The 27,365-nt window shown below is 45.1% G+C and overlaps 1 protein-coding gene and 1 long non-coding RNA gene across 2 annotated transcripts in view; one reads left to right on the forward strand and one right to left on the reverse strand.

Moving 5' to 3' along the window:
* Positions 1–420: 420 nt before the first annotated feature.
* Positions 421–2,228, forward strand: LOC110596676. Its single transcript, XR_002482627.1, has 2 exons — positions 421–496; positions 1,940–2,228. It is a non-coding gene; the product is annotated as an uncharacterized LOC110596676 (long non-coding RNA).
* A 9,251-nt stretch (positions 2,229–11,479) lies between these two features.
* The window catches only part of GALNT8 (polypeptide N-acetylgalactosaminyltransferase 8), a 47,261-nt gene continuing 31,375 nt past the window's right edge, over positions 11,480–27,365 (reverse strand). The window contains exons 7-11 of the mRNA XM_021718338.1: positions 22,006–22,191; positions 19,818–19,955; positions 19,204–19,299; positions 17,685–17,852; positions 11,480–11,725 (exon numbers count right to left, since the gene is read on the reverse strand). Of these exons, the coding sequence (XP_021574013.1) occupies positions 11,480–11,725; positions 17,685–17,852; positions 19,204–19,299; positions 19,818–19,955; positions 22,006–22,191 (834 nt within the window). The remainder of the gene's footprint in view (positions 11,726–17,684; positions 17,853–19,203; positions 19,300–19,817; positions 19,956–22,005; positions 22,192–27,365) is intronic.

Below are 27,365 nucleotides of genomic sequence, written 5' to 3' on the forward strand. Positions count from 1 at the left end.
ACTAGGCACCATGCATCTTTGATTTCCCAGCAACCAGAAAGCTCATGGAACACAGGAGGAGCTCAATAAATGTTCCGTGGGTGCACGGGTAGTGGCTGGACAGAATCCTGAGGAAAAATGACTTGGCACTGTGGTAGCCAGGATGCAGTCATGGGCTTCCCCAGATCTTAATTTCTGGATTATGTTGTATGAAAAAACTGAGTGACCCTGAGATGGGAGGATGGTCCTGGGTTACCTGCTGGGCTCAGTGCAATCACACAGGCTCATAAATGGAAGAGAAAGGCCAAACGATCAGTGTTGCAATGAGGGAATGTGAGAAAGGTTTGACGGCCGTAAGCCCAGGAAAGCAGGATGCCTCCAGAAGCCTCTAGAAGCTGGGAAAAGCAAGAACAAACAAAGGAAAACTAAACAAATTCTCCCCTAGGACTTCCAGAGAGAAACACAGCCCTGCCGACAGCCCGGTGAAACCCACTTTGGACTTCTGACCTCCAGAAATGTAAGATGATACACTTAACAAATAAATTTAACTGTAAGATAATAAATTTATTTTAATTCACTGTCTGTGGAGATGTATTACACCAGCAATAGAAAACGAATACAGGCGCATTTGACCTGCACACAAAGAAGTTCCAAAAGAGAAAACTGCAATTCATTTGTCCACATTGATTGAACAACCTCTATGTTTAATGTTAGGACCGGGAGGGATACAGGACTGAATCAGAGTAAAGCATGACCTTGAAGTCCATCCTTCCAGAAAATGTGGGGTGGGGAGGGGTGGAGCAGACAATGGCCTGCCACTAGAAGACTTTAGAAAGTGTTGAAAAAGGGGGTAACTAAAAGGAGAAAGGAAATAGCCCCTGAACTTGTAGCTGAGCAGGTGTCTCTTGCCACATACAAGCATTGGAAACACTTAAGTAGGCCACTTGCCGCTGGTCGGAAGGCAGCCGTTCAACACGAGCTCTGGGGCAGGCTGTCCTGGAAACCCAAAGCTCCCTACATGTGGAAAAGAACTGTCGTCCCAGTGGCCAATCTATAAAAGGCAAGGGAATGAGAATAATAGAATATTGAAACCAGAAGTCACTCTTATCCAATCCTCTCATTCCATGAATGAGGTTAGGATTAAAGATTAAGATTTAGAGAGGGGAATACTACCTTCATTTGTAAGCTGTAATCTTCACATAGTCATATTTCTTCAGCCCTTGAGTCCATCTCTATGGCAGCAGTGTTATGGTGTTATGGTGAGTGTACATGTGGCTACCTAAACCCATCATGCTATTTCTTGAGGCAGCTAACTCTCACCCATTTTCCAAATTCCCCTTAACTAATTCATGATGACTTAAAAATAAATCTTTGTTGAGTGAATTCATATAAGATCCAGACAGGAAAAATCAGATAAGCAGAGACTTCGCAAATCATGGAGGAAAAAAACTTAGGAGCTGTTTTTCTTCAATAAATATTTATTATTTTTATCATCTAAAAGGAAGATCTATTTTAATGGAATTAATTCAAATACATGCTTCTTTTTGTTTGTTTATTTCAAAGCCTGTATTTTTCTATCCTGCTACAATCTCGGCAACTTAAGTTGTTGTCTTCATTCAAAGGCTCACCAGTTACATGACCTTGGACTGGTAAATTATTAACCAAGAGTCTTAGTTTCCTAGTGTGGAAAGTGGGAAGAAGATGACTTATCGGTGAGAATGTCAGGTGGATGACAAATAGCGTTTGCCCAGTTTCCTAGTGCCCAGGACACAGTTGATGCTCAATAAAGAATGACTCTTGTGAGTACCCTCCGAGGTCAGGTACACACATCCTTTGCACTCAGTTGCAAAGGAAAACCCAGCATTCCAGAGCAGCTCCAGCCTTCTGGGTTCCCTCGCACTGTAGTCTGGGAGAACAGAACTCCTTTTGTCTAACATGCTTCCATCTTCTTTCTTCTCAGGGCAGCTGATCCCTCTGCTGCGGGACAGCCCCCGTCCCTTCACAGAACCCGCACCTAAGAGAGATTCACCCACACCATCGGCCTGCAGAACTCTCTTCTGTACTAGACCCTTTTGTCTTTTGGCAGATGACTGGTCTACCAAATGAATGAGTGAATCGCATTGGATGTCTACGTGAGATTAAAACAAAGTCAAGTGCTAAGTGTGTATTAAGCATGGTCCTAATGCCATAAAATAGACAGCTATATTCTGATACGTAAGCTCAAAGAAATAAAAAAGATGAGAAGGAAATCAAGAGAAATGTATCGTTATTGCCTCAAAGTGCTAAGATTGCACATGGTTATTTGTTTGTTTCATGTTTATGTGTTTTGGAAATTTCTACAATGTGCACGTGTTACTTTTACAATGGGAAATAACACTCAAGTGTTATGTATTCGTTTGTTTCTCTACGCATCCCTTAGGAAGAAGGCAGAATGGGAAACACTTCAGATGGCTGCTGCGTTGACCCGTAGGTCGAAGAATCTCACCCCGACTCTTCTTTGCCCTTTCATTCCATCTGGGAAAATTCGCTTCGGGCTCTGTTTGCCCCAGTCCCACATCCCTGATCATTCGTAGCCGCAGGCTTGGAACAGCCTTGGGCCTCTTGAGTAGAACGCACGGTGCCGCTTCTCACTCACCCTCTTCACTGAGAGCCTTCCCCACTCCAGCCCCACCCCTTCCAGCCCTACCCTTGATTCCCAGAGGTCCTGCTTCCCTTTCTGCCCCATTCAGCTTGATTCGGCCAAGTGTGGGATAAGAAAAAAAGAAAAAGAAAATTAGGACTGTAGGTGGAAACAAAAAGAAGAAACCCATAAAACTCAAAAGAAGCATGACAACATGGGCGCCACCTTGGTATGTCTAGGCCATGCATCCAGCAGATATGAAGCCTGAACTCCAAACTCAAATGGTCCTTTTTCTCTCCACTTAGACCCCAGGGGTAGGAAGCAGGAGAAAGTGTGTCTCAAAGAAAGTAAACAGGGTGTGGCTTCTTTGAGGACACAAGTCTTCCAAAGAAAAACACAACATTGCAAAGTCCCTTCCAGACAGGAGTAAGAACACCCAGCTTCAAGGCAAGCAGTCACTCCCCTTTCCTGTCCCCAGAGCCACACCTGCGGAGAGCATATTTGCCTTGGCCTTCCTTACTTTCTGACTCATGGGTTTAATTAAACTTTCTATCTGGCGATGTGTCTTTAACGACGCTTTAAAAAAAAAAATCCCAGCTGTGGCTTTACAACTGACATACACACCCCGTCTAGTGGCCCATTTATAATCAAAAACATCAGGGATATGATGACAGAGTTAAAGGTGTTACTTCTTAAAACAGCACTATAAGAGAATCTCTGATTCTCGTAAAGTTTTCTTTTTTAAAACTTGGGGTATTTGTCTCTCTTCCTGTTGCTATTTCAGGCAAAAGCACTGCCAAGTGGAGTTTCTCCATATTTGACTTAAAAGGGGGTGGGGGAAGGTAAACGTTGATCCCTGTTATAACCTTAGTGCCAACAGCTGGCCTGAAATTCGTGTTCACAGCCAGGTTTTCAAATTCCGGTAACCAGGAGCCTGCCATGAAAAGACTCCTACAAATGTCTCTCTGAGGCTTCTGGCCAAGAGGAGTGAGAACCTTTGATCTTCCCCAAAGCCAAGAGGATCTAAGGATGGGGCAGACACAGACAGTGGGCTGGCAAGACCTTGGCTGGGAGTGCTATTCCAAAGCATGGCAGAAGTGAAGTCTCTCCATCGCTGGATTTGCAGACCACCCCACCACAGGGCCAGGGGGAGCTGGATTTCAGAGCAGTGGCCTGTTTATTGTACCACGTCGCATTCAGGGAGCGACCAGCCAGCTGGTCTGTCTGCCCAAAGAGGCCCAACCCGGCTTCAGCTACCCTCTCTCTCTCACAGGCATCTTGGCTGCTCTCTTAAGAACCTCCCTTCCTTGCCTTTTGGATGGAAGTGGCTCCGGATTGCTTTTATTTTTCCAAACTCCTCTGTGCACAAGCAGCGTGTTTGGAAAAGCCCAAGAGGGCCAGAAGTCTGCCGTGTGGGCCGATTGTCCCTGGGAGAGCAGCATTAGGCAGTATCCGTGGCTATTGCCCAAGTAACTGAGATCCACCCCACCCCCACCCTGCCATCTCTCTCCTCTCCTCTCCTCTCCTCTCCTCCCCTCCCACCCCTTTCTCGAACTTGACTGCAGAGAGTTCAGACCATAGGGGTGAGGTAGTTGAGATGCCTTCACTTCTTAAGGATGCTTCTTATCAGGGTCTAAAGGAATCCTCCCTGCTTCCAAAAGGCTCAAAGGAGACAAGGGAGTTCCACAGGTGGGAATCAGTCCCTTTTCAGAGCTCTTCTCCAGAGCTGCATTCTTAAATCTATAACCTGAATTCTTAAATTTCCCCTTTTCCCACCCATCAGAGGGGAAGCGTATGTTGCTCTCTACCCCATCTTGAGTGCACGCTGTTGTCCACAGAGTGCTCCTGCCCTGGAGAGACGCTCTTGAAGACTGAGAAGTCACTGGAAACCAATTGTTGGAGATTGTTACCCTCATGAGAACCACTGTGACCCAGTGGGGACCCACCAGACCCTGTGTCTCGGCTGCCTGCCATTCACCAGACCCACCTCTCAAGGCCAAGCACAGAATATACACCAAAGACTGTGAGGAATATTATTTTATCAAAAGCGTTTGAAAAGACTTCGTTTAAAAAAAATGGGAAAAGCACAATATTCTTATTAAAAATACCTGAAAGATTCCTGTTTAATGAAGAACCCAGAGTAATGAATGGAGGTCGTCTGGTAGGTTTAAGCAGTGCTCAGGTAGTCTTTTTAATGATTCCCAATAGATATTATCTTTGGAATTCAGGAATAAAAAATTAGAACTCTCAGAAATTCCCCCAATCATAAGTTATTCTTTAAGTATTTCTAAAATTAATTATACTCTTTATTTATTAGTGTGAACATCTAGAAAGTTGTTTCCTAAGTAAGAAATATTAAGTTCGGCAATAGTTACAAAAATTGTGGTCTGTAGCAAATATTTAAACTCTGGAAAATTCCAGCAAACATGACTGTGTATATTCAAATAATGTAACATCAGGATATCTTATTAAGGTTAGCAGCACGAGTCAGAAAGAATCGCAGTTGAAAATGCCAATTTAAAAACAACTTGTTATTTCTCGGGACACCATTCATAAGATTTGTATAAATATTTGTATAGAATGCATTATGCATACAAATTTAATATGTATTGTATTTGCAATAGTCACTCACCATTAGAAGCAGACAGATCACAAGCACACATTTATAACATGGTAATTGTTTATATAAGGAGGACCCACTTATTGGATCACAGCTGCTTTTTTTTTTTCTTGGAACTACTGTCCCACTTTCTGAAAAATCACCCTTGATCTTGGATGTGTCTGTGTTTCCTGCTCTTGAGTTCTACTGGACATCAGTGGTTTACTTCGAACCAGTAACATATCTCTGTCACTTGCAAAGTTTTAATCCTCACAGGAGAATGCTAACACTTGTCCCTGTTTTCCCAATTTTTTAATGAGTTTTTCTTGGAATTTGAGATTTGGGAAAATGACATTTTCCCAAACCATGCTGAGAAGGAATTCTCATGTGAAAAAACTGGTCAAGGTGTGCTGGGTACCCACAGGGAAGGGCCACCAGTGGGTGCTCTGGAAACAGGGGTAGGGACTTTGATGAGGGGGGCATTTCTGGGACGTGGGGACTGCAGCCAGTCCCAAGACAAAGGCTCTGTGGACTAGGAAAGCATGAGCCCATCTTCTTCAGTTTACCCTTGGTTAGAAAATGCATTGGAAGCAGAAGCACCAGGCTCATTAGAAGTCAATGACGAGACTTCAAAGAACGGAAGGAGATTGACAAATCACTTTGAAAGGACAAGTCCTGACCTAGCCATCGTGACTTGTTAGAGAGAGAAGGGAAATATTAGGAAATATTGGCGTATTTGTTTTTAACAATTAAAGTTAGAACTGAACCTATTTCTTATTTCGTTGTCATAAAGTTGAGTTTCTGCCCAAGTCTTTTTTGCTAAGGAGGCCAAACAGCCTTCTGGTACTATTGAGAGATTTGGTTTCTATAGTTCTCTAAGGATGGTAGGTTTGCAATCTTAAACAAGTTTGCTCCATGAAACTTTATTTGCTAAAATATCTATGAGGGAAAACTGTTTGTTCATATTGTAACAAAGTCATGAGCAATTGATTTTACCCATCAGCCCTAGTGATAATGAACTTTACTTCATTTCATCTCTGTAAAAGAACTTCACAAATTTCCTTAAGTTCAGGACATTAGCTAAAAGTACATTTCCTACGGTAAAAATTTATTGCAAATAAAGAAACTCTGTAAGACATTAGCTTCAAAGTCACCAGGCTCTCAGCGTGTTACAAGTGTTACTGCTCTCAGCCCTGTATCCCTTAGACCACACACAGATAAGAAAGTTGCTCACCCTGGAGAGAGAGTTGCCATACCCAAACCTGGTGGGTACGGTGCTTAGGATCTGCAGAAGAGGGACAACCTGGCACCTGATAGTAGTGACCCCTGGGTCTCCAGGTCCTGCTTCCTTTGGAAAAGTGACAGAATCCTAGGGAAGTGGAGACTCCAGTAAAGAAAGGGACAGATTCAAGCGGCATGCCTGGGATTTCTGTTTGAAGTGGGGGATATGGGGGCGGGAGCAAGCAAAGACAAGACAGAGAGTTGGTTTTGTAATTTCAGTTTTGGGGAGGTGAAAAGAGAAAACAAACGTGGAACTTAGGGGACAAGAAGAGAGGAGCGTTTTGTAGGTATGGCTTATCCCCATGACAGGATGAATAAGGTAGGGGCATCGGGAGGCCCCGAGGTCATGTGGGGTGGGGAGAAGATAACCATTGCAGGACACCCCAGGGATTTTCACTCTCTGAGCCCAAGTGAGGGGGCAGGTGATTCCACAACTCCAGAGATCCAATAAGGGGAGCAAACACAGACTTCCATGTTGGCGTTTTGGTGCTTTTCATACTCGTTAAGGTCATTGACTAGCTAATGCCAATCGTATCTACTGTTGTTTAGATGGGAACTCCAACTCCAATGTTCCCAGAAATCAAAGAGAGGGAGTCAGTGGATAATTAATTTGGTTGCCAAGGAAACAGTTTCCCGACTAGACTAAAGATGGCAACAGAGATGACCTTCACATGCCCTGGACAGTGAAGGCTAGAAGGAGGCAGTGACCAGAGAAGCAGAATCCATGTCGAACCCTAGACATACAATGGATAGGTGGTTTGGGGGCCAAGGAAGCAAATCAACGCCCTCCTTGTCACAACTAACAGGCTACCCTGCTGAACTGAGCTGCTGGAGGAAACTCGGGACCTCAGGGAAGCCAGGGAAGCCCAAGAAGCTTTCCTCACTTATGGATGGGAGAGAATCACAGGTTTCCTCTAGAGAACAAAGCCACCGAACTTGTATTAAGCTGCTATTTCTTGCAGTTTATTGGGAAGAGATATTTAATGTCTGTTTAGATAGGCGGTTTGGGTTTGAGTTTGCTTCAATTTTTTTTTATTTTTATTTCCAAACAATCCCAGACTTACAGAAAAGCTGCATATAGTTCAAATAATTTTTGTATGTGCTTTACATTCATCCAGATTCACTTGAGCATATTTGCTTTATCACTCCCTGTTCCAACTGTCAATCTAGTTGCCTATCTATCTTATCTATCTGTCTGTCGATCTATGCATCCATCACTTCATGTAAACTAAATATTGCTCTATCTGTCCATGCATTCATCCATCCGTTTATCCAATACTCTGTCTAATCTATCTATTGCTCGATCTATCTATCTATCTATCTATCTATCTATCTATCTATCTATCCTCTATCTATCTATCTATCTATCCTCTATCTATCTATCATCTATCTATCTAATCTAATCTCAGAGGTAATACCCCTTTCCCCCACTCCATCCAGTGATTATTTGGAAAAATCAAGAACATTCTCTTATAGAACCACAGTACAATATCAAAATCAGGAAAGTTACATTGATACAGTACTATCAATTAATTGACACATCTTATTCAAATCTCACCTATTGTCTATTGCTGTCCTTTATAAATCAAAGGGGGGAAAACATCCCCTCAGGTCCAGGATTCAATCCGGGCTCACATTATACATTTAGTTGTGGTGTCTGTTTAGTCTCTTCGGTCTGGATCAGTTCCTCCTTTTTTGAAACAGACCGTTTCCTTTGAAGAACTGAAGCTTTCTCAGGACTATGGGTTTTGGTTCTTGTTTTTTGGCAGAAATACCATAGAAGCAATGTTGATTTCTTCTTGGCATATCAGATCAAGAGGAACATGAGATCCATTTGCCCAACAACTGGTGATATTTAAAATGATCATTATTTATTTCAGTGCTCAAATCGTCTCACATTTGGCCGGCGAAAGCCCCTTCCACCTGGGTGTTGTGGTTTGTGACATGTGTCTGTGGGCATTGTTCTTTGAGCAGTTTCTTGCTTTCTAACATGGGAGGATGTCCTAGCCCCAGCCCTATATCACTGCTTTCTCCAAGAAGCCCTCATTCTTTTTACTGGAATTTATTTAGAAACAAGATCCAGATGCTGGATACTAGGTGCACTCCATGTGTGCGTGCATGAGTATATTCATTTAAAATATAGTTAGGTTCACTTACTTTTGTTTATACTCCATTTTGGGTTTCTCTCTATCTTCATTGATTTTGTGTATCTATACTTGAAGTGTATAAAATACATAGTGTTCTAAAAGCCAAAACTATAAAAAGTATATTTAGAGAAACGGCACTCCTCCCATGTCCCTTCTATCCTGTTGTTCTAATTTTCACCCTTATTTCCAGCCACCACCACTCATTGCAATCAATCTTGTTAGTTTCTAGCTTATCCTTCTTACATGTCTTCACTTTACAGAAATGAATAGATACATGTATATTTTCCCCTTATTTCTTACCAAAAAAGGGTAAATTTACTATAGATGATGTTTTCCTTTGGTCACTTAAGTATTGATATGACACTACATCCGTTTAAAGAAATGACCCTTGTTCTTTCTTCATAGCTGCATAGCACTCCATCACGTGGATGTGTTCAACCACTCTCTGATGTCGGCCCATATAGGTTTTTTGCCAACACTTTTCAGTTGCAATCCATACTGCAAATAATTACTCTGTTCATAAGTGTTTTTTTATTTTGGAGGTAAATCTCTAGAGGTGGAATTGCCGGCACAAATAGAAAATGCACATATGGTATTCTTAGATATTGCTAAATATCCCTCCAAGAGGATTGTACCAGTTTGCATCCCTACCGTTGATGCATGAGATTGCCTGTTTCCCATAGCCCTGCCAACAGAATGTGCTGTCCTACTTTTTAATTTTCACCAATTTAACTGAAAAGTTATCTCGGTGCAATTTCAATTTGCATTTCTTTAGCTATGGGATGGGTTAAACATCTTTTCATACGTTTAAGGATATTGTGTCCTATTTTTCATCTCTCTGTTGGATACATGGTTTTTCAAAACTTTGCTATGAATTGCATTTTCCTTTCAATTTGCCAGTCAAAATCTAGACGTTATCCATTTGTTTAACATTTATCCTAGTCATTGATTTTTTCAAATTAAATCTTATCTGTGGTAAATGGAATATTATGCAGTCATAAAGAAGAACAAACATGGACTTTGCAGCAACTTGGATGGATTTAGAGTCTATCATACTCAGTGATCAATCACAGAAATAAAGAACAGAGTACCATATGTTCTCACTCATAAGCAAATCTTGAACAACTATCATAATACTATAAGAAAGGGATTGGCAGTAGTGGGAAACTGCCGGGGGGGCGGGGGTATGGGATTGGCAGCTGAGGGAAACCGCCAGGGGAGGGAGGGGCGTACCCCCATCAACAAGGGTACCTGCATAATGAACATTTGTATACCTAACCCTAACTGTACCCCATCTTTAAAATTTTTTTTAAAAATCTTATCTGTGGTAATGTTTTAGTTATTGAAATGGATGTGTGTGGAACATTTATTAAGCTGTGCACTTAGGACTTGAACACTTTTATTTATTTATTATAAGATTGATTGATTGATTGATTTTTGAGTTGGAGTCTCACTCTTTTTCACCCAGGCTGGAGTACAGTGGCACGCTCACTACCCCCATAGCCTTGACCTGCTGGGTTTAGATGATCCTTCCACCTCTGTCTTCCAAATAGCTGGAACTACAGGCACATGCTCAGCTAATTTTTTTTTTTATTTATGGTAGAGATGCGGTCCCACCAAGTTGGCCAGGCTGGTCTCGAATCCATGGGCTCAGGCAATCCTCTCACCTCAGCCTCCCAAGGTGCTGGGATTATAGGCGTGAGCCACCACACCCGGCCAACTTGCACTTTTAAAAGTTTATTTTCAAAAGTCTACTTAATTCTGTGCTAAATTCCCAGTGTCTTGCCTGGCTAATGCCAAAAGGAAACCAGATAATTTCCAGAATCATTCCCAGATGCCCTCAGAAGAAAAAGGAGCCTTCTGAAGAAAATGTCCCGGAAGCACGGGCTTGAAGGGTGGGCCCATAACACACCACACTCACGGAACCATCCTGCCACTGTGACAACCAGCCCCATCAGCCTCCAAGACCTTGCCAGAAATGGGCAGCCCAGGATATAGCTTTCCAGCTCACCAACTGGTGGGAAGCATTTATACAGTGAACAGCCAGTAGACCTCCTGGCTCGAAGCTTTTGTCTGCAATCTGTTCTTTGCCCCCACCAAGTGATACCCTCCTGTGTCGAGCCTTATTGTCTCCATCACATGCAGGGGTAATAGGAGAAAAGAGGTGATCAAGTCATTAAAGGTTGAGGCTTGTGGCTTAGGTTACGACTTAGAGAGAGACTGACAGCCCGGGATTTTGCTACCATTCTTGAGGCAGGGTCCCTTGAAGAGCTGGGATGAGGTGCCTCTTCTCCTCGCCCCAATCTCGAAAATCGCTTTAGGAGAGACAGGTCATCCAAGGAGACGGCTGTGGGGAGATGAACGGAGAACTGTTTCAAAGTCCCTGGTCCGTCTGCTTCATTGCTCAGGACAGCACAGAATGGAGGGAGAATCGGTGCCACCGGAGCAACCGTCGTGCTGCCGGACTGAGGGCAACCCAGCCTCTCACGTGCCACAGCCCCAGCAGTCTGGGGAGTCCCGGGCAGACGAGCTGGGGAGGAGGTGTGGGACAGATGGCGACGGTAGCTGTCTGGAAGGAAAGCTAAACAGCGTGGGCAGAAGTCAAAGATAAACTTCCATCCTCCCCCTTCTCCCCCCACGTAACAGCCAGAGGATGCGGGTTATTTCAGGGAGTTTCCGAGAATGGCATTGGATACCTATCACGACCTTCCCAGGGTGGCTGGGGACGAGGTGGTCGGAGTACCAGCAGAGACATCCCGGCCCATGCACGGGCCTCACCTGAAGCCGCCACACACACACACACACACACACACACACACACACACACACACACACACACACGCTTTCTTTCTCTCACCCTCTCCCACTATGAGTAGCGTTGGGAGTAGAAGCCGTAGAAGTCGTAGAAGTCATTCTATCTGCAAGAGCTGGTGTTCCCTGGTGAGGCTCTCTGACACTGGTCTGACCCCAGTTCCCGACGGTGTGTTGTATCCCCCACACTTGCGTGGTGCAGGTCTGGAGCACAAGCACGTAGGTGCCCGAGGCTTCCCTCTGGATCTCCAGACACCGCTTGGTGTCCCTATTTATGACGGCTTCTCCCTGGATGGGAGGAGAGAGAGAGTCAGGGTCTTGAAATGCCCTAGGAACGCATCATCTCTCTTCTCCCGCTCTGTCTGCGATGGCCAGCCACGTGCTTGAGGGCTCCCTCGATGCTCCGCAGTCACCCAGGGAGAAAAGGAAGCAAGAATAGGATTATGTCACCCTGTGCTTCCTCTACCCCAGCAAAGCCATGTGGGCTGATTCGCATAACACCCTCACCTCTCCTGAGATGGAAGTGTCGGGTGAGTACCCACCGGTGTGACGTGAGGGCATCTTGGGGAGCTGTGGCTTCTCTACTTGGCCTTCTTTGTCGTGCTCTCACCCCTGAGCTCATGACACCCGGCAGGGTCACCTTTACCTTGATTCCTCCTCACTGAGACTGTGTTGTGGGCTTGGAGCAAAAGCCACATTCAAGAATCTTAGCCCGGCCAGGCTCGGTGGCTCAGCCTGTCATCCCAGCACTTTGAGAGGCCAAGGCAAGTGGATTGCCTGAGCCCATGGGTTCGAGACCTGCCCAGGCAACTTGGCGAGACCTCATCTCTACAATAAATAAAAAATAATCAGCCGGGCGTGGTAGCGCATGCCTGTAATTCCGGCTACTCGGAAGGCTGAGGCGGAAGGATTGCTGGAGCCCAGCAGGTCGAGGATGCGGTGGCCGGGAGTGTGCCACTGCACTTCCGTCTGGGCTACGGAGTGAGACTCCAACTCAAAAAAAAAAAATGAATCTCAGCCCATTTTCTGTCTCTCCTGTCCCGGGGACTTCACCAAGGCTCACGACTGAAAACATCATGGGATTTAGTGCTGAAAAATCAGGGCTCTACAAACGACTTGGCCTTGGGCAAATGACCTAACTCTTCAAGTCTCAATGTCCTCGTCTGTAGAATGGGTTTAGAGTTAATATTAAGATGAACATGAGAGTTCGTACTGATGGAGCATCTTGTGCCTGACACATGAGATGTGCAATAAATCTTAGTTCGTCTCTGCCGCTGCCCATTCCGATGGGAGAAGAGAAAGGAGGGGCCATCCTTCCCTTCATTCCCACGTGCTCCCCAGCCCCCAACTCCTTCCTCCTTGCTTTCACAACGGATGATCCTGCCGTCTGTCCAGACTACCATCCCTCCTGGCCCTGCCCTCTGCTCCCAGCTCTCTCCACCCCTTTGCTGGAATCACGCACACGATCCACACCGGTGCGTGGGTCAGGCTGTTTCCCCTTTTCCCACTCACCTTCCACTATCATCCTTGGAGTTCACAGCATCCATCTTGACCGTGAATGAGAAGACCTGACCTCACTGTTTCCCTTCAGACAAACTGCCACCAGGTGGTGAACACCAACTAAGGCTGCAGCTCTAACGTGGCCAAATCTCTCACTGTCGCCCCCCTGCCTTTCACCTCTTCCAGTCACAAACTGCCCCCAACAACCCCTAAATTCAGACCCCTAAATTGGTCTGCCCCTGGGTTCCCCTGCCTCCCATCACCACTCTTTCTTCCTGGAGGGACACATCCAGCATCGGTCCCTCAGGGCGATGCTCCAGATTCTGGAACTTCTCCACCACTGTTCCTTTCTCTTGGACCCTGCTTCTAGACCACAGAGCACTCCTGGACAAGAGCCACCACCGAGCAGGCCTAGCTACTAAGCGCACCTGCAGTAACCAGGCCTCAGAGCTCGGCTTACTCCTCGGGGCTACTTGTCCAGGCCTCTTCAGCACACTCTGCTCTCGGTCCCCACCTCTTGATGCTCGCTTTCACTAAATGCTGAGAAGACCATGCCTTCTAGTCAGTCTGCCTCGCCTGAAAGCCTCAGTGTTTCTGAGGACAGTGCCTAGTGGACAATCTCAAAGGAGCCGTCCCTCCTCATCTCGGCCGCCAGCAGACTCCACGGGGCTCTGAGCCGCGACTATTCTTGACACAGGAGAAGCTCTTTTCTGTCTAACATTGTCCTTTAGTTTTCCTTCTTTGCTGAGTCCTTTTCTACTACCTTTAAATATATCCAAATGTCACAATCTTAGAGGGACGAAAAAAAATTAAAAAGCAAACCTTAACTCTACCAACTTCTTATTTTTTATTTTTTGAGTCGGAGTCTCACTCTGTCGCCCAGACTGGAGTACAGCGGCCGCTCCCGGCCACCGCAGCCTCGACCTGCTGGGCTCTGGTGATCCTTCCACCTCAGCCTCCCAAGGAGCTGGAACTACAGGCATGCTACCACGCCTGGCTAATTTTTTTGTTTATTGTAGAGATGAGTTCTCACCAAGTTGCCCAGGTGGGTCTCGAACCCACGGGCTCAGGCAATCCACTCACCTGAGTCTACCAACTTTTTAAACCAATATTTCAGAGAGTTCTCGCTCCCCGCCCACCTTTTAGAATCAAATTATCAAGCAAAGAGGTGATGATGCAAGGTGGTTAGAAGTCTGTGCCTGAATGCTAGGCACTGATGACTCTGGGTGACCTTGGGCAAATGATGTGACCTCTCGGTACCTTAGTTATTTCATAAGTGAGACAGAGCTAATGATAACACTTCTCTTGTAAGACGTGTACTTCATAAGGACTGAATTAGATTCTGCTTAACCCAAGGCCTGGTATATGCTCAATAACTGGTATGTGCTCAATAACTCTTGGTTATTAAAATTTATTGTGACCTTTTAGACATAGTGGATGGCTTATTTTCTATTTCCTCTCGACTTTCATGTGATAATACTCAGATGGAATGAATTGAAATTAGATAATACCCTGTAAACTGCCCGGACACCTCCCTCTTTAACTTTTGGAGTTCTTGACATAGAGGCCATATAAAGGGACTCAGCCTAGACATCAGAATGGTAGACAGAAATTCTCTGGATGTCCTACAGTTTGGGTCTCATGCCCAGCCAAAATCTTCATTTCATCAGCAACCTCAGTCAGCTGAGAAGGCAGTCTTCCAAAATTCCCTTGGCAAGACAACCTTCAAAATGTTTGAAATGTATAATTATGTCTTTAGAATAAGCAGTATCTTCAACTCCCAGGGGATTTAGGATAAAGTAAAGGCATAAGGGAAATCAAATGCATAATACTCGCTAAAGATTCTGTGTATATCTACTATTTTCAAGTACTTGTTGTGTCTAAGACAACTCAGCATCTTACAGACCAAACTTGTGATGCCAACCTTAAAACATGCAGTTAGAAAATTTAATCTGCGACATACTGAAATTTTTACCGACTTTGTAAACCTTTCGAGGCATTCAAGAAAACTTAAGAATTACTTCACTTAAAGTCAGATAATTTAAGTTCTTAAGGGTACACCTGCCATTGTAATCTCCATCCACTGTTCTTAGCTCTGCCCTCCTGGGACACTGCATCGCTCCGTCTTCCTCATGAAGACAACATCCTCTTTTTTCTTTTCTTTTTTTTTTGAGTTGGAGTCTCACTCTGTCCCCCAGACTGTAGTGCAGTGGCCGCTCCCGGCCACCGCAACCTCGACCTGCTGGGCTCCGGCGATCCTTCTGCCTCAGCCTTCCGAGTAGCCGGAATTACAGGCGCGCGCTACCACGCCCAGCTGATTTTTTGATTTATTGTAGAGATGAGGTCTCGCTGCCCAGGCGGGTCTCCAACCCGCGGGCTCAGGCAATCCACTCACCTCAGCCTCCCAAAGGCGCGGGATGACAGGCTGAGCCACCGAGCCCGGCTCTCTTTTTTCTTACATTTCTTACAGTGTGATACACTGGATTGTGTGTAAGATGTATAAATAAAGCTTTTTATACTTAAGAAAATTTAATTTATTAAATTTTTTAAATCATCTGTAAAAGGGATTGTGAAAACCCGCTGGATTTATTGATAAAATAATAAGATTCGTAAGTTGAATGTAAAAGCTTAAGGAAAAACCAGGACTCTTTCATTTATAACCTGAAAAAGTGAATATTAATTTCTAAAAAACAAAGTAAATGTGTAGCATTTTCTTCACACAGAAGATGCCATTAAGTGCTTCCAAAACTCACATTTCTCACACTAGGCCTGCCAGATGCTCAGATGTGCTTTGCTTGGTGACGGCCAGAGACAGAGACGTCACCACCACGCTGCGTGGCCCAATCTCCTATAGGACAACTGAGGCTGCAAAGCTGTTAGAAAGCCCTTCCCAGGCTCCTTATAGCAAATAAAAACCTGTCTTCGGATCCCTCTCCACTGCTCTCAGTCCTGCCCTCCTGTGACACTGAATGCGTCTGTTCCCTCCTCCTCGTGAAGACAGCGTTATCTTTTTCCTTCCATTAGTCCCTGTCAAACTTCAGCCCAGTGCTCCACGCTCTCTGATAATCATTAATGATAAAAAGAATGCCTCTTGGCCTTGCCAATCTTCCATTTGTCCCATCTGTTGAGTGCCTGCTGTGTTCCAGGTGTTGTGCTAGATGCTAGAGAGAAAACAACAAACCCCCAGCCCTGACTCCAGCTTACAGCTAGTGATGGAAAGAAGCAAGTGAGGAGGCAGGTGGGAGGGACGAGGGCTACAAGAGGGGCCCTGAGAGCACAGGGAAGAAACACCCGTCCCACTCCGGACGGCTCATGGAAGGCTTCCTGAAGGAGGGAGTGTCTAAGACCAGGGGGACACTTCGTAGCTGGCCTGGTGAAGTGTATGTGTTGGCAGGGAGAGGTCAGAGCAAAGGATGAGACAATAACACCTGAAAAAAGGGCCCACAGTGGGAGGAGCATAGCCTTTCATGAATTACACGTCGTTCCATGTACTTGGAGCTTAAGGCAAGATGACTTTCCTTCTTCTTCCTTTTTTTTGAGTTGGAGTCTTCCTCCGTCACTCAGGCTGGAGTGCTGTGGCACGCTCACAGCCACCACAGCCTCAACCTACTGGACTCAGGTGATTCTTCCGCCTCAGCCTTCTAAGTAAGTGGAACTACAGGCTCACGCCACCATGCCCTGCTAATTTTATTATTATTATTATTATTATTTATTGTAGAGATGAGGTCTCGCCAAGTTGCCCAGGCTGGACTCAAACCCATGGGCTCAAGCAATCCTCTCACCTCGGCCTCCCAAAATGCTGGGATTATAGGCATGAGCCATCGCGCCCGGTCCCTTTTCCTTCTTCTCATCAATGTTGTCTAGTTCAGGGAGGCTTAATCTAGGATGTAAAAATCCTCTGAAATTGCAAGCGAAATTGTGCTTGTGGGTACATATGGATGTTTTCCTGGAGTCCATAGCTGGCAGCAAATTCTCGAAAGGATCATTAGCTTTAAAAAGTTAGGAATTGCTGAGCTAGTGTCCAGTACCAAGGTATTCAGAGACATGGCCACAGAGAGAGAAGTAGCTCCTCCCATCAGGACATCCCATCCCTACCCAAGTGGCCTAAGGAGACACACGCTTCTAGAACAGCAGCCTCGGCCACAGTAAATTCACATGCAGACCGTGGTCAGCCAGGTCCCTCATGTCATTGTCATGTGAATTCTGCCAGATCCCCTCCACCCTGTTCTTGGTTATTTGATGTTGAAATTGAAGGCAAGACTTTTACATTAGTCCCTGTCAAATTTCAGCTAAGTGCTCCACACTCTCTGATCATCATTAATAAGAAAGTTAATCTCAACGGCTAACACTCCTATGTGCTGGGCTCCATGCTAAATACTTTACATATACTATCTCCTTTAATCCTCCCAACAGCCTTATAAAGGAGATATTATTATCCCCATTTTATAGATGAGGAAACTGTGTGTCAGAGTGGGTAAGGAACTTGCTAATGGTGACCGAAAGATTTGAGCCCAAACTCTCAGCAACTCAGCTACAACAGACTCCAACATTTCTTCTCCTTAACCCCCTACCACCCTGCCTTAGCCAAGACACAGTGTCTTATACCTAGTTCACTGTTTCCAGTCTTTTTTCTACATGCTACCCCAAAAATAAATTTTTCTAAAACACGATCAAATCAAACCTGAACCTCTCATACTATATTTAAGTATGCCTATTTTTTTTTTTTTAAAAAAAGCATGTGACTCACCGGTTTAAAATCCCAATACATGAACAGTCCATTTTTAGTTGCCTTGGAACATGACTCTAAAGAGGGTTTCTCCCCCTTGCCAGGGTCTGTCAGGCAGCGGTCTCTAGTATTTTCCTCTGCAATCAGTTTTCCCACATAGAGCTCCCCAGTTAGGTGATAGTACACATTCTAAAAGAGAACAAAGAGACTTGCCATTAGTACAGTCAGCAAGAGGGGAGGCCTTGACTGTAGATAGGGCATGAAGACTGCTCTTGGGTCCTCTAGACATCCCATTGCATGGGAAGTACTGAACCTTCCTGGGCAACAAGAAGCAAGTGAGGCCGGGCTCGGTGGCTCAGCCTGTCATCCCGTGCCTTTGGGAGGCCGAGGTGAGTGGATTGCCTGAGCCTGCGGGTTCGAGACCCACCTGGGCAGGTGAGACCTCATCTCTACAATAAATCAAAAAATTAGCTGGGCATGGTAGCACGTGCCTGTAATTCTGGTTACTTGGAAGGCTGAGGCGGAAGGGATCGCCCGAGCCCAGCAGGTGGAGGTTGTGGTGGCCAGGAGCGGCCACTGCACTCCAGTCTGGGCAACAGAGTGAGACTCCAACTCAAAAAAAAAAAAAAAAAAAGAAGCAAGTGGGAGGCAGGTGGGAGGGACGAGGGCTACAAAAGGGGCCCTGAGAGCACAGGGAAGAAACACCCATCCCACTCCAGGTGGCTCATGGAAAGCTTCCTGAAGGAGACTGTGTCTAAGACTAGGGGAACACTTTGTAGCTGGCCTGGTGAAGTGTATGTGTTCCTTCGCCCAAGTCTCCAGCTGATTCCAGGGAGAAAATCAGGCCCAGGCAGGGGCACTTAGCCTACTTCCCTCCCTACAAGGACTCCAACAGAATATGGTTTGCCTGAAAGAGGGAGCTTGTCTTTGAAGAAAAAAAAAACATAGCTTAACATCAGAAGCTGCCACTATAAGCCCAGTTGTCAGGACACTTTTCATATTCTCAATCTAACACTCGCTTCCTGGGCAGTGTGCAAAGTAAGATGACAGATGTAAATATTCTCAGGAAAAACAGTCTGCTGGCTGTACCCTCTACTTGGTGCCCGGGCTCTTTCATCCCCTAAAGGAACTTCCACTCAGCCTCTCTCTCTTCTAGCCCTTTCTTTCCTTCTCTACAGGAGAAGTACAGATGTCTCCACCTGTCTACTTCCCAGGGCTTACATGGAGCAGTGGGAGAATGGAAGGGGCAGTGGGAGGTGGGGAAAAGGAAGCAAGCAGAGATGACTTATTCATGAAAATACCATCAAGAGAATGAATGCAACAGGGTACAGTCTTTCTTCTTACCTGTACCTGAAATACCATGGCTTGTTCAACGAACTAAGAAGTGCCTCGGTACAAGTGAAGGTCTTATATCCTTACCCAGGATGCTCAGCTCCTGCCTCCCCATCATCTCACACTGAGACCAAATCTGGCAGAGGTTGCCAGGAACTGAGCCACCACAACCTCATTCTGTCAGAGCAGGGAGGATTGTGAAAGATACCTGTGAATAAAATTGATGGCAGTGATGCATGGTGGGGGTGTTGCCTGGGACAGGTCCCTGATCCAGGCAGACACTTTCATCCAGTGAGTTTTTCATCTGCAGGGGCAAAACATACAACAACATGGTTGGAAAGAGGCAGAAAAGAGCGCCCCATACCTCCCCAGGATGTACATTTTCTCCAGGACACCAAGGGTTCTAGGAACTACCAGACAAAAGGAGCAGAGAGCTGGGAGTCTGCCAGGCATTTTCTAAGCATTGGCAACCAGACAGATGCTGAGATGAGGTGCCGCTGGGGTGCCCACTTGCTGGGGATGCCTGCCACCGCAGACTACCACCACACACTCTGGTTAGTGGAGAAACCGAGAGGCTGGGGGCAAGGGCTGCAGTTTGCAAAAGACCTGGAAGCAGAGAGAAAGAACAGAGATGGAGACCGGGGAACAAGAGAGGAAAGAAAACAGAGGGTCCAAGGTCAAAAACCTCAGGAAGGGGTCAGGGTAGAAAAGGAATCCCAGGCAGGATGCATTTGAAAACCCTTGACTAGACAGTCATGGGATTCAAGTCGGTCTTTAACAGTCAAGCATTTGAAATCAGAAATGCATTTTCCTAATACGTACTCTTCCATAGCCCACGATGGTGTTGATCGGTTTCAGAAGTGGATAAACATTTTTCAAGTACCAGTCAAAAGTTTTACATTTCAGTCTCTCCCGGAGTGCCCTTCTGGAAGAAATGTCTCCATAATCGATCCCGGAGTTCTGTGAGTGAAATACCAAGCGACTCTGTGCTCTGGTCCATGAAACCTCCTTGATTCCACCAATGGGTATGGGCCCTGCATGAGGGAACTGAGCATTTTTCCTGATAGCCTGTGAGGTAGCCTTGATAGCTTCTACTTCCAGGGAAAGTGGGAAAGTCCTGAAGCCTAGAAACCTCAAAGTTTCAGACACTTGCAGCAGGGCCACTCAGGTTTATTTTTCACCATAGCAAACAGACAAAGACTGCATCTCTTTGGGATGTTATTTACATCAATGAGGCACAAAATACTCCTCCTGAAGACCAGAAGAAGCATTTGAAAGGAATATTCTGGCACCAAGATTTGGAAGTTTAAGGAGACGTTTTAGAAGTGGCATTTGTGGAGAATCAAAGTGAAAGAGGCAAAATGAAGAAGATGCAGAAACCGTTTGTGCCTCTGCCCTCTTTCCAGAACTTTCCTTTGTGGCTCACTTCAGATCATCGCTTGTAAAAGTTTAGCTCATTCCCTGTAGATGTTCATGATTTAGGGACAATTCCCTTTACAGCTTGGAACAATCATAATATGACTCTGTAGATAAAAAAAGACTAACGATGTTCTGGAAGGGACCAGTTTTCCTATCATACCTGCTATACTGAGACACCAGACTAAACCCTCATCTCTTCACACAATGAACTAACGGCAGGAGAGTATTAGCAGCTTAGGTTACAAAAGGAAGGATTTGGATGGCTTTGAATTAGAAAGGCTCAGGCTCTTGTGCACACTTTTACGTTCTCCAGACCTAAGTGTTCCCAAGTTAATGGGGCTCCTTATTTGGTGTCATTTCCAGACTTTGCCTTCCAGATCCATGCCCCAGTTACCCACCATCCTGTCTCCCTGGCTTTCTGGAGGTGACTTTAGGATCCACGGTGATGGAAGAAAGAGTCTGTCAGTGACATGACTCCTCCCCTGTGGGCCCAGAGCCAGTCTCAGGAACAGGAGACAGCAGAGCACGCCAACCTCAGGCAGCCAGGGCAGGAGATGTGGGCTTAGTCAAAAAGGCCATCCTCATTCTTGTGCATCCAGCAAGATTACAAAGTTTCCTCCACCACCCCACATCCCACCTGTCATGTTGGTGTCCTCTTAAAACAGTGGATTCCTTATGTCCAATCCCATCCCATAAGGAATCTTCCATTACAAAAGAAGGATGAAGAACACAGAATTTAGAAACCACACCTCCTTGGTTTGAATCCTACTACCTGTATTATCTTAAACAAGTTCCTCCCAACATCTGTGTCTCAGTTTCCTCATCTGTAAAACTAGAACCATAAAAATAAAGGCTACCCTCTAGGTATGCTGTGATAATAAATACATTGTTATTATTATATTATTATTATTATTATTTTGAGTTGGAGTCTCACTCGGTCGCCCAAACTGGAGTGCAGTGGCTGCTCCCAGCCACCGCAGCCTCGACCTGCTGGGCTCCGGCGATCCTTCCGCCTCAGCCTTCCAATAAATTAATTATTATATAAATCAGGCTAGGCTCTGGTGGCTCACGCCTGTAATCTCATTTCTCTAGGAGGCCAAGGCCTCATTTCTCTAGAGGGAGGTGGAAGGATCCCTTGAGGCCAGGAGTTTGAGACAAGCTTGGGCAACATAGCAAGACCCCATCCCTATAAAAAAATTAAAAATTAGCCAAGTGTGGTGGCTCACACCTGTAGTCCCAGCTGCTTGGAAGGCCAAGGCAGGAGGATCACTTGATCCCAGAAGTTCAAGTTCAAGGCCACAGTGAACTGTGATCGTACCACTGTACTCCGGGCAGAGACAAAGCTAGACCCTGTCTCTAAAAAATAAAATAAAATAAAATAAAAATAAATAAATATATTAAAAGCAGTGTCTGAAACACAGTACGGTATTGTTACATGAGTATCAAGCATTGTTGTTATCACACCATCAGGACTTTACCCTCCTTCTTTAGGGCTGGAGTGGCACTTTGGTTTTATCCTCTCCCCGCTCTCCACCATAACTGCCACCTCCTCGTTTGTTCTCCCCTGCTTCCGTTCAACCCCAAGGCACACCTGGAGAGGTATGTTCCAGGCCAAATAGACCATATGTTTGTACTCATCCATCCAGATTTCAGCCACTCTCAGAGCATTGCGCCTCAAGGCAGGGCTCAGATCCAAGGCATAAGGCTTGTGGTGTCTCTCTACGTGAGCAATCCGGGAACAGGGTAAGATCTCGATCCTCCCTCCACACTGCCACACCTGCAAGAGGAGAGAAAAAAAATCACCTGCGTGGGCTACGCTTCACAGTCAACGAATGGCATAGTTCATTGATACAAGGAGACTGCATTTGAGAACCTTTTTTTTTTTAAGCTTTTCATTTCTTTCTTTTTTAATTTTTATTTTGAAATTGTGGGGTACAATTCAGGATTGGGTATACAAGTGCTCATTGTGCGTGTACCCTTATTGATGAGGTGTGCCTCCTTTTCCCAAGGTGGATATCGACTACTGTCAATCCCAGCTTCCCATCCACCACCCCCTCCCCGCAGTTTCCTGCTTTCAATCCCTTTCCTACTAAGATATGAATAGACACTTCTCAAAAGAAGACAACAGACACATGAAAAAATGTTCAGCTTCACTAATCCTCAACGAGATGCAAGTTAAAACTACACTGGGAACCATTGTTAAAGAGCGTTACGTTCAGTCTTCCCACTTCTGCCTTTCTAGTGCCTCCTAACCTACTTGTCGAGACCATCCTTCCTTCGAAGTCTACGGAACTGCTTCTCTCCGGTCATTCAAATAGCTCCTGAAATCTTACCTCCTTCAAAAGGTCCTCCCAAGAAGACCAAAGGAGGGGGCCATCTCTGCTCCATGAGCCTCAAGGAAAGTGCCCAAGTCCTGACAGCTGCCATGCCCTGAGTCACTCTCACTGGACTCAGTGTCGCAAGCCCTATCTCTGCCTGCACGCCAGTCCCAGGGCAATGTGGCAGACAGGCTCGAAGGCGGCTTCCTCCTGGTGTCCATAGCCTTGTCTAATTCCCTCCCCTTGAGTGAGGGCTTGTAACCTGCTTCTAACTCACAGAACGTGGCAAAAGTGACAGGATGCACTTGGTTCCATGTGTGCGATGACATTACATAGATCATAGCGTCATCTTGCTAGGAGCTGCTCTCTCTTGCTGGCTTTGAAGAAGGCGGCTGCCATGTTGTGAGCTATCACAAGGAAAAAGCCAAGTGGCAAGAAACTAAGAGTGGCTTCCAACTGACAGCCAGCAAACAACCGAATGCTTCCTCAGTCTGGAGACTTCAAGGGACGGAAGGGCTGCCAACACTCCCGTGAGCTTGAAAGTACAACCTTCCCCAGTCAAGCCTAGATGAGAACACAGCCTAGGATGACACTTTGATTACAACCTTACAGAGGCCCCAACTACACTGTACGTGTTCTCCTGACCCCCAGAAACCATGAGATAACAAATGCATCTTGCTTTAAGACACCAAGTTTGTGATAATATTGCTATACAAGCAACAGATAACTAATTTAGATAATCCTTAAGCAATCCAACTGTAAATAGTCTTTGTTTCCCATCCTGATGGGTACAAACATACTCGACAGAACACACATTCTAATATTTGGCTTAGAAAACATGGAATTCATCCTATGGCCATCATTAATAAAACAAAGACATCAGACGCTGGCAAGGATGTGGAGAAAAGGGAATGCTTCTACACTGTTGGTGGAAATGCAAACTAGTTCAACTTCTATGGGAAACAGTGGTGATTATTAACAGAACTAGAAAATGACATTCCATATGACCCCACAATCCCCCTAACTCTGGTCAGGATGACCAGTGTGGCAATTCCTAAAAGGTCTAAAAATCGTCCTTCCATATGACCCCACAATCCCCCTACTGGGAATATACCCAGAGGAACTCAAACTGCTGTATGAAAAAGATACCTGCGCATGCTTGATCATTGCAGCATTACTCACAATAGCAAAAGCATGGAACCAACTGTGCTACCCATCGAAAGTGGATTGGATTAGAAAAAAGTGGTACATACACACAATGGAATACTATACAGCCATAAAGAAGGACAAACATATGAACTTTGCAGCAACTTGGATGGACTTAGAGTCTATAATACTGAGTGATGTATCACAGAAACAAATAACTGAGTACCACATGTTCTCACTCAAAAGCAGACCCTGAACAATTATCATAATACTATAAGAAAGTGATTGGCAGTAGGGGGAAACTGTCAGGGGAAGAGAGGGCATACCTCATCAACAAGGGTACCTGCATAATGAACATTTGTATACCTAACCCTGAATTGGACCCCACACATTTTTTTAACTATAAAGATGTGGGATAAAATTCAGGGTTAGGTATATAAATATTGATTACGCAGGTACCCTTGTTGAGGTGTGCCCCTCCCTCGCCTAGCAGTTTCCCTCAACTGCCAATCCTACCCCCTCCCCTGATAGTTTCCCACTCCTGCCAATCCCTTTCTTATAGTATTATAATTGCTCAAGGTCCGCTTATGAGTGAGAACATATAAGACTCTGTTCTTTGTTTCTGTGATAGATCACTGAGCATGATCGACGCTAAATCCATCCAAGTTATTGCAAAGTCCGTATGTTTGTCCTTTTTTACGGTTGCATAATATTCCACTGCATATATGTACCACATTTTTAAAATCCAGTCCAGCTTCGATAGGCAACACGGTTGGTTCCACGTTTTTGCTACTGTGAATAGAGCTGCAACAAACATACGTGTGCAGGTATCTTTTTTGTAGAATGAGTTGAGTTCCTCCGGGGTATGCCCAATAGGGTTAGTATAAAAAATCTAAAGTGAAAAGAGGAAAAAAATCATAGATAACTTCATGTCATACAGTGTCACAATACTTTTCACGCATTTCACCCTCACCCTGCAGGCATTATTAACACCCCAAGTCACCTGCCCATGTTTGTCAACTCGTGAAGGACGGCGCTAGATCCTGGGCCACAGGCAAAGGCAGTCCACCTGCAAAGCTCTGGCACAGTGCCGAGAATACACACCGGGCCTGACGATGGCCAGGTTTCCGCGCTCACCCACTACCCGCTTTCCCATCGCTTCCCCGCTCTCCATGTACTCACAGCCACGAGCACTGCCCCTCCACGGCCACTAGATGTCAGAAGAAAGTGCTCCACGCAGCTCTGATGTTCTCTCTGTTACAGAGAGACAGACCTAACAGGTGTTCAGAAGTTTATAAGAAAGGGGTTGGCAGTAGCGGGATACTGCCGGGGTGGGTGGGGGTGGACACAACATCAACACGGGTGCCTGATCTCAAACCAGGCAAAGTGGGAACCAAAGGGAGGCCCAAACTTTACCTGTATGATGGTCACTTGTACATCTCACCCTGAATTTTACCCCATATCTTTAAAATTAAATTAAGTTTAAAAAAAAGAAAAAAGAAGTAGTTTTAAAAGGCAAATAGCCACCCACAAACCAAGGAACCTGGATATGGGCAGAACTGTTTGATCCAAGAAAAGGAAAAGAATTACCTTTCCCCTGACGCTCCCCTTATTGTAAGCAAAGTCCATACAAATAATCCCAAAGCATTCAAAGAAATAGGATTTCTTGTGGAAACTGAAAGAGCAACATTCTAGGTGTGTTTAGGGGAAGAAAAACAGAGTCATCCTAGATGCTGAAGGGGAGAACAAAGCATGATGAACTCAGAAGCAAGGGGGCTTTGGTTTCTAAATCAAGAAATTGAGGCTCCATCCAAAATTCCGGTAGGTGGGAAAAACCCAGTCACAATGCAAGTAGGGTCATCTTCAGGACTTTGCCAAGTACCTGGCATAAACTAATTAGTTTTGCTTTTATATTTCCATGCTGGAGACTGATTCTACCCCCGATATCTATTCTCCTCTGCATCTACAGTTACAGAAGGGATAACTGGGCACATTACCAGCTAGATAAAGTCTACATCTCCCAGACTCCTGTGCACACAGGTGTGGCCATGTGACTAAGTAGTGGCCAATGGAATGTAAGAAAAAATGATATATATACAACTTTCAGGTAGTGCCCTTAAGAAGAAACAACATGCTCTCTCTTCCCCTTTTCTTCTTCCTACTGGCTAGAATGTTGTAGTTAATGTTGCAGGACCACAAAATAAAAAAGTCTTGGTCTCCATCACCCTAGAGCTGCCATTTTCAATCCTGAACTGCTCATGTTCATACTGTTATGGGAAAGAAATGTGAATTTCTATCTTGTTTAAGCCGCTGTTATTTTTTGCCTCTGTCACAGAAGCTGGATGAGCATTCTAATTAATATTTTTATAAAATTATTTTAAATTCACTATTACTTTTGGACTGCACCATCAGTCTAATGGGGTATTAAACAAAATGCTTCTCTTCATTTCACGAATGGGAAAACTAATCAAGATTACCATGCCAAAAAAAAAAAAAAGTTCCATCTGCCAGAATTATCGTGGCTTACGTTATAACTCAGACATGATTCAGGGTTCACTTATTAACTTAAATATGGGGTTCTGAGAGGGTATTAATTTGGTACAATATATGGCTACATGGTCATCAGTTTGAATGAGAAAGAAACTGAAGAGAATAAAGCTGAATAAACTCTCGATAGGAAATTATCTTATTCCTCCAGTCACCACAATGGACCAGAGATCACCTGGTCTTTGGCACAGAATTTCAGAGCTGGATTGGGAATGGCAGGGAGTCATTTTATGCCTTCATGTCCACAGTGAATTAGCAGAGCCAGGATTCAATCACAGGCTCAGCTTTTTATTTTTATTTTTTACAACGCCACTCCGACATTCTTACTATTGCTGTGTTTACCATTAACATGTTATTGAGTGCAAACCATGTGTCACTTGTCATGCTAGGTTCTTGACGCAGCAGGTATGGCTTAAAGAGCTTACATGTTGTGCAGCCAGGATCGCACGACATTCAAGTGACGAAACAGGATCTGGACTTCAGTTTTTCTGTCTACAATACCTGTATTTCCCACTACCTTGTTTCCTCTTTTAGGAAAGAAGATGAGTTAACAAGAACAATCACAAACCCAAGAGTAAATGCTTTCTAACAAGGCCCAGTAGACAATACGAAAGTGGCAAAAGGGATACTGTGGACGGGATATTTTACTCCTAAAACCCATTCTCAATTGATTCTGATGCAGTGAATTGATCGGCTCTACTTCATCACACCACTTTGGGCGTGGCCATGTGACTTACTCAGAAATGGCGTGCTACTTCTAAACCCAGGCCTGAAGTCACTCCACGTGGTTCCATTTGCCCTCTGGTGTGCCATAAAAAGAGCCTTGTTGGCCAGGCTCCCTGGCTCAGCCTGTAATCCCAGTGCTTTGGGAGACTGAGGAGAGTGGATTGCCTGAGCCTGCGGGTTTGAGACCCACCCGGGCAACTTGGTGAGACCTCAT

The sequence above is a fragment of the Carlito syrichta genome, unplaced genomic scaffold (genome assembly GCF_000164805.1).
Source record: "Carlito syrichta isolate Samal-C Ts95f unplaced genomic scaffold, Tarsius_syrichta-2.0.1 Scaffold312093, whole genome shotgun sequence".
Lineage (NCBI taxonomy): Eukaryota > Metazoa > Chordata > Mammalia > Primates > Tarsiidae > Carlito > Carlito syrichta.